This window comes from Tarenaya hassleriana, unplaced genomic scaffold (genome assembly GCF_000463585.1).
Source record: "Tarenaya hassleriana unplaced genomic scaffold, ASM46358v1 Cleome700, whole genome shotgun sequence".
Classification (NCBI taxonomy): Eukaryota; Viridiplantae; Streptophyta; class Magnoliopsida; order Brassicales; family Cleomaceae; genus Tarenaya; species Tarenaya hassleriana.
In genome coordinates, this window is record NW_010969550.1 from 1 (window position 1) to 6,949 (window position 6,949).

The 6,949-nt window shown below is 38.2% G+C and overlaps 2 protein-coding genes across 6 annotated transcripts; both read left to right on the plus strand.

The window, feature by feature from the left end:
• Positions 1 to 487: 487 nt before the first annotated feature.
• Positions 488 to 1,832, plus strand: LOC104801604 (uncharacterized protein At2g23090-like). The gene is made up of 3 exons (XM_010524917.1): positions 488 to 632; positions 1,327 to 1,367; positions 1,490 to 1,832. Exons 1-3 carry the CDS (start codon positions 560 to 562, stop codon positions 1,607 to 1,609), a joined length of 234 nt encoding a protein of 77 aa, XP_010523219.1. The 5' UTR covers positions 488 to 559; the 3' UTR covers positions 1,610 to 1,832.
• A 616-nt stretch (positions 1,833 to 2,448) lies between these two features.
• On the plus strand, positions 2,449 to 5,283 carry LOC104801605. 5 transcript variants are annotated; one of them, XM_010524920.2, is made up of 5 exons: positions 2,449 to 2,645; positions 3,256 to 3,489; positions 4,135 to 4,256; positions 4,628 to 4,689; positions 4,903 to 5,283. In XM_010524920.2, exons 3-5 carry the CDS (start codon positions 4,166 to 4,168, stop codon positions 5,071 to 5,073), a joined length of 324 nt encoding a protein of 107 aa, XP_010523222.1. In that variant the 5' UTR covers positions 2,449 to 2,645; positions 3,256 to 3,489; positions 4,135 to 4,165; the 3' UTR covers positions 5,074 to 5,283. The 5 variants fall into 5 exon arrangements, with proteins under 5 accessions (XP_010523222.1, XP_010523221.1, XP_010523225.1 ...); XM_010524919.2 differs by having other exon boundaries at positions 3,256 to 3,430; XM_010524923.1 differs by lacking the exons at positions 2,449 to 2,645; positions 3,256 to 3,489 and adding an exon at positions 3,496 to 4,032.
• Positions 5,284 to 6,949: the final 1,666 nt, after the last annotated feature.

Below are 6,949 nucleotides of genomic sequence, written 5' to 3' on the forward strand. Positions count from 1 at the left end.
TGTATGTATGTATGTATGTATGTATGTATGTATGTATGTATGTATGTATGTGTTTTTTCTGCTTTCTCTCTCTCTTTGTTAATCGATTAGAGGTAACATTATCATGTAACGAAAATGATTTTCATTTTATATACGACGTACGAGATGAGGCGCTCGTGAAGATCTCCGAAAGGTGTCCGAATCTGACGCGGCTCAAGCTACGCGCGTGTCGGGATGTATCTGATGCCGGTATGGCGGGCTTCCCGGGGGAATTCATTTTATATACGACGTACGAGTATTTATTGTTACTTTTTAGAGCAACTACGGACCAAAATGTGGATTACAATTATATATAGAGGCGTTTTGAGTGTCATTGACTTTGTATTGTGTTTTTATACATTTTGAATAAAGTGAGGTTAGGTCTGCTTCCCCCTCAAATCAATCAATCGATCAATGCACTATTGTCTTGACTGCATTGAAACTTCTCTGTATATATATAAGTGCTATCGTGAGTGCCATAGGTTCACACCAATACAAGCCTCTCTCTCTCTCTCTCTCTCTCCGTATTTTTCGATAAGCCATGGGAGGAGGCAACGGGCAAAAATCGAGGATGGCTCGCGAGAGAAACATGGAGAAGAACAAAGCTGCCAAGGGTAAAACAACATCTCCCTCTCTCTCTCTCTCCCTCTCTCTCTCTCTCTCACACACACACAATGATAATAAAACCTAAGATCCTTTGGATGTAAATCAAGAACCTCAAGGATTGGTGGTTTAGCTTTTTCGTCACTTATGTAGAGATTAGGGATTCGAACCCTATCATACTAATAATGGATAATCTTTTACCGTCTTGTATATTGATCTATGAATGAACGAGGATTAATTAGTATGATAGGGTTTAACATATTCGTCACTTAAGTAGAAGTTAGGGATTGGAACCCTTTCATGGAACGGAGCAATCTTTGAGATCAATCTTTTACTATTCCGTGTGTTGATCTAGGAACGAACGAGAATTAATTAGTATGAATATACAAGATTTAAAGATATCGGTTAATAATTAATTGAACGTCGTTTAGGACACCTGCTCAATTAAAAAACTCATACCAAGTATATATGAAGTTGAACCAAAGTCTATCTTATCTTATTCAAGCCTTATATGTGCATGATGTTTGGACTGCACCCCGTAAGATTTTGTATTCAATGATTTATTAGAGATAACATATTTTGGTTCACATCATCATAATCATGGAACAACATACATATTGAAACTTCACTTTGACGGGTTTGCGTTTTCGATGCATTGTGTATTTTTTTTTTTAAAAAAAATTATGGATTCGCTGTCTGATGCAGGAAGTCAGCTCGAAGCCAACAAGAAAGCCATGTCCATCCAGGTTTTTCTACACACGCCTATACATACATACATACATACACATATACATATACATATATGTGTATATATATGTATTGTTGTTACGATTATTTACTGATGAATGAACGTTGTATGGTTATGAAGTGCAAGGTGTGCATGCAGACGTTTATATGCACAACGTCGGAGGTGAAATGCAGAGAACATGCGGAGGCAAAGCATCCTAAATCCGATCTCTACACCTGTTTCCCTCATCTCAACAAATAAAACTTTTTTTTTCACCGCATTTTATTTTATTTCTACCGTTGGTAAATAAAATATAAATCCGCTTTTTACCGAAAGGACAGAACCCTATGTCGTCTGGTTTCTCAGCTTTTTCTTTAAAACCTACGATGATATTTGCCTTGTTTGACTATGTTGACCATTTCCTCGAACCTTGTATTGTAATGTTGGAAAGATAATAAATGCAATAATAATAAATTAATTTACAGTTAAAAACAAAATCATATCGAGATTTTATTGCCTTGTTTTCCGGATTTCTCAGAATATTCGAGAAGTCAGATTTGTGTATTTAATTGCATTTAAGCGATTTCAAAACTTCAAAATAAATTATCGAATTAAACGAATATAATTTCGGTGATTTCCAGAATGTGCAAAAGTCGGTTACCTCCAAAAAAAAAAAATCAATACCAAAATTTTGAATAATATACCACTGAACAAGTTGGGCCTTTCATGGGCTTGGGCCATATCCTCATCCACAACCCAACAAGCGCTTAGGACACAAAGCGACAAAGACCAAGCCCACGAAACATTCAAAATGCATACGTTATCGACCCATTTTTGTATGTTCATGGAGCCGTAATTCAGAGCCCAAGTTTAGATAATCCTCCACGTAATTTCGACTGTCCGAATTCAAACCAAAACCCAAAATATTCAAAACAAACAAATCTAACTTTGACTCTGATTAAAAAAAAAAGAACGACGGAAAGTAGTAAAAAAAAAGTTACAGAATCAGATTCTGGTGCTGGAAGAAGACACGTGTCGAAAACAGGTGGGGCCCAAATATTTCTGAGAGTAAACCATCGAACCAGAGTCAAAACACACGCGTGGACGAGCGCGAAGGCTCATCGCCGGCGCCACGTAACCCTAATCTTCTCTCTCTCTTCGTCACCGTTTTTCTCTCTGTATTTGGAGTTCGAGATCCGCCGATCCATGGCGATGGAGGGTCGGTGGGCGAAGACCATCTTCCGCTTCCGTAGGATCTGGAGAAGGGTCGCAATCCGCCTCCGTATCCGTAGTACCGGTAAGTCTCATCTGGCGATACCCCGGCCATGGTGTTGTCTCTGTTTTCTGTGGTTGAATGGGCTCTGTTTGTTTGAGATTCGTGTTTGATATCATGACTTTCTGCTTTTTTTTTAAGGATGATAGATTTTGCCTCTAGGGTTTCCAGAATTCGGATTCTAGGTTAGCGTGACGAGATGTGGGATTCAACCGCTGATATAATTTCGAATATATACTCAAAATGATCCTGAGTTTGTGTTTTGGAGAGTATCGTTTCTGCTGATATTTGTTCTGACTAAGTCGTGATTGGTATGGAAACTGACCATACCAATCTTCATTGCTGCCAGTGTTTTAAGTATGGTTGTAGGTAATTGCTTCATCAGTTAGGTTAAATTATTGGAAACCCCATGGCCATTCAACTCATACTCTCTATCCAATTCCTGCAATCTCATGATTCATGCTCACCGAGCCTCGGATGAAGTTGTTGCTCCATTCCCTCTATGCCAATATATCCGTCAATCGCAACATTTGTCTCGTTGTATTGTGTGTGGATGAATGGACATTTCAGTTCCATATGCAAAATGCATGGTTAACTCGAGTGACAGTTTCTTGTTTTTTCCTCCTTAAAAAAGGGCTGCTGAAGCTGAAGAAAGACGTGAGAACCAGCGAGTACGACGACATCCATATCCTATGGGATATGATTCATAAGAAAGAAGAGCTGGATCAGACACCGAGGAAAACATGCTCGAACCTGTTGGAATGGGCGAGGAGAGCTCCGAGTCCGAGTCTCCGCAGAAACTTTTGAAGGTCTTTTGCATCTGATTCTCTCTTAAAACCATATAAGCAGCCTCCCATGCTAAAAAAAGGTTGGAACTTTTTGCCATGAGTAAGATGGTTTGAGTTTTGATCATAGAGTCAGGGGAAAGGTTTGGGGTTTTTTCACTTACAAAGGCAAGATCTTTCCTTGCATGTTAAAGCTGATTGGTAAAAATATCACATTTTTACCAAGTGGGCCTCCACAACATTTTGCTACGATTATCTATGATAATCACAATACTGACTTATGTCATATGTTTGTGCATTGATAAGTGTGTTAGAAATGTATAAAAAAAAAGTAATAATTTTGAAAGAAAATGGAGTGTGCAAAAATAAAAAATAAAATAAAGAAAAGGAGGCGTGGCCAATCGGACCCGGTTTGAGCCTCCATCATGTCTCCAAAAAGTGCTATTAAAGTCTTCCTGGTTTCTTCAATGGTTCTCAGGAGACATTAAATATACAACATCAATTACTGAGCTTCTTCTTCTTCTCTCTCCTTTAATGTAGAGAGAGAGAGGGAGAGAGAAGAAGAAGAAGACAGAGGTCCAAAACCCACATGCTCCTCCTTTATTACTCTCACTCTCGACCATATAGTTTGTATTCTGAAACCTGTAACAAAGGCATGGCTTCTTGATATTCAGCCACGCCTTCTTATCTCTCTTTCTTATAGCTTGGTTTTTTTATGGTTGGAACAGGAATGTCGGATCTAGAGGCAAGAGTTTGAAGATGTTGAAGTCATGGGTTCTGTCCCTTTTCTTAGCTCTGCTCTTCTTTTTCCCCTGCATTTCACTTGCTTCTTCCTCCAATGAATTTACTGGTACACTTTCTCTCTTCCCCTGTGTCTTGTGTTTATTTTGCTTAATCTTCCTGTCATTTTCCTCCACTTAGCCACCTTTTCTCTGTAATTAGTCAGTGGGACTCGTAGGAATCAGTTTAATCTCGTTGCATGTCTGTTTTTCTACTTGCATGTTTCCCGAATCTGGTGTTTAGCTCGTTGTCACGCTCATTACAAGTTTCTAGTCTCCACTCCTACGATTTCCTCAACTTCGGATGCAAAGTTCCTCAGATTTCTGAAAATATTCCTACTTTCTTCCCACAAAATGCTGGTCCAAATCTTGAAATTGGTTTCATTCCGAATCTAGTCTCTTTTCTCGATAGTTCTAAACGCTTACTCAAATCTTGTTCCAGACATTGAAGTCGCTGACCAGGAACGAGGTTCCGTGGCTTCGGCCAAATCCAAGGACTTGAAGGTAAATAAATAGTTCGTGTTCACCTCATGCAGTTTTGGATTTCATATGAAGTAAGACGTGATGGCACTTCAGTTTTGGTTTTAAAAACAATCTCACAAACAAACACCATTAGAGAAAATCAGTGGTCCGGGTTCTTGAAAACAAACTCGTCATTTTCCGATCCATGATCTGATTTCCTCTCACCACAACCTCTTTTTCCCTTGGAAACTCAAGGAGGCTAGCCACAGAGGCGAGATCAATGTGGAGGATTATGGTACGGTCGACCCGTCTCCTACGACCAAAGCTTCAATCAGGCCAGGACCTATACAGCACGGCAGCCCTATCAACCCGTATATCCCGAAGCCGCCTACTCCTCCTCCGGCTAATCCTGAAGATGGCGGATAAGATGCCTTTCGGCCTAAGCTTGGGTTTGAATGCCTCTATTTGCTCCACCGTCTCTGTGTGTGTGTGTGTGTGTTCGCGCTTGCTCTAGGGTTTCTTCGTCTGTGTAAGTTGGTAGGATGCTTGTATTTTCCCATCTTCAAGTGCTTTTTATATGGACCACCTGTATGCATATATCATTAGAACTAGATGTTGTTTTTGTTGAATGAAATACCACACGGGATTTTGAAAAATACAATTTTTTTTATAATCCGAAAAATTACTATTTTTTTGGTCTAATTATATCTTCCAAAGGATTGGGATTGGGAAGTACGAGTGAATATCCTTTCCATGTTTCGATTTAAATTTAGGATAAAAACATATTTTCTACGTTTTATTACCAATTGGCCACTCAAACTTGATAACCTTTCTTGCACGAGAGAAAATATATTAGGAGGTTTGTGTATAGTAACAAACCGGTAACTCCATCCTACAGCACTATTATTCTCTAACTGAGAACACAAGGCCACGTCTGTCAGGTTGATGGTTTGATACATTAATTCTTGGTCGTTTCTGGGACCAATTTTTATTTACCACTTCCACATGGGCTATCTTATATTTTTGTATACATCTATAAACTAGCTGTAAACGTTATTTTTGAGTTTAATACAATCACTTTTACCAAAAAAAAAAACTTGATAACCTTTCTTGCACGAGAGAAAATATATTAGGAGGTTTGTGTATAGTAACAAAGAAAGAAGAAGCACAAATGCATATCAAAGAACGGCCGAACCAAATGCATTAAACATAGTCCATATGCTTATATGCTTTACGGTTTGCAATTTTGAAAATGGAATATGTATATTGTAGAGTACGTGATACGGTTACGGCCGGTTTGTTTTTTTTGTATAGTTTGGTCAAAGTGTATTTGAATTTAAAAACATGCTTTTTCTTGGTCCTTGTTTCGATATTCGAAAAAATAATTTTTGTTATTATTTGACATATTGAAAAGCTTTTTGAGTTTTGGCTGATAAGATTGGGGAATGGTTAGACAGTTGCTTTGTGAGTTTGAAGACTAACAAATATTATAATCTCGTGTGTGTATATATATATATCTAATAATATCCGTTTATATTTCTAATAGAAGCGTATTAATTAGAGTTATGTATCGGATTATGGTATGTTTGTTGAGTGCACTTGGGCTCAAAAGCATGTAGTTCTTCATTTTTTCAGAAGATAGACCGAGAAATTCACTTTAAATTATTCAAGATTTTTTCAGAAGATAGACCGAGAAATTCACTTTAAAAGTTTGAAGAATAATTTAGAAATATTTGTTGTCGGCCGAGTGGGCCCGTAACAAGCTCGATTCGTGACGAGCTTGTTGAGTGCACTTGGGCTCAAAAGCATGTAGTTCTTCATTTTTTCAGAAGATAGACCGAGAAATTCACTTTAAAAGTTTGAAGAATAATTTAGAAATATTTGTTGTCGGCCGAGTGGGCCCGTAACAAGCTCGATTCGTGACGAGTTAGCTCACCGGTCATGTTTCTTTTTCGAACCCATATTTGTTCCAATCTAATCCGATAAAAACAAACTTGCTCACGAGCCGGTTCATAGATCAGTCTCAATACAAACTTTGTGATAGGCCAAAGTTACATGAACTCAAGAAGAAGTAGAAGAAAGAGTAAATTAAAGATTTGCATAGAGAATAAAAGGCATTACATTTGTACATTAGACATTTTCATTGAGTGACAACGAAGCGACAGAAGACATTGCAAGTAACCATCACTCTCAGCGTTTTGGGGTTACCCATGTTTCTTTGCCTTTGGAAACTAGCAAAGTCTTTTTCAGTGTAATCCTTGTCCAATTACTACAAAATCAATTATGTACTTTGTGTCTCTTT

Bases quoted from the DNA above. Each gene is read 5' to 3' on its own strand.
- LOC104801605 (XM_010524920.2), top strand. From the start codon at position 4,166: ATGTTGAAGTCATGGGTTCTGTCCCTTTTCTTAGCTCTGCTCTTCTTT. The intron at 4,257-4,627 runs GTACACTTTCTC...ATCTTGTTCCAG, and splicing joins TTCCTCCAATGAATTTACTG to ACATTGAAGTCGCTGACCAG. The intron at 4,690-4,902 runs GTAAATAAATAG...TGGAAACTCAAG, and splicing joins CCAAATCCAAGGACTTGAAG to GAGGCTAGCCACAGAGGCGA.
- LOC104801604 (XM_010524917.1), top strand. From the start codon at position 560: ATGGGAGGAGGCAACGGGCAAAAATCGAGGATGGCTCGCGAGAGAAAC. The intron at 633-1,326 runs GTAAAACAACAT...TGTCTGATGCAG, and splicing joins GAAGAACAAAGCTGCCAAGG to GAAGTCAGCTCGAAGCCAAC. The intron at 1,368-1,489 runs GTTTTTCTACAC...ATGGTTATGAAG, and splicing joins AGAAAGCCATGTCCATCCAG to TGCAAGGTGTGCATGCAGAC.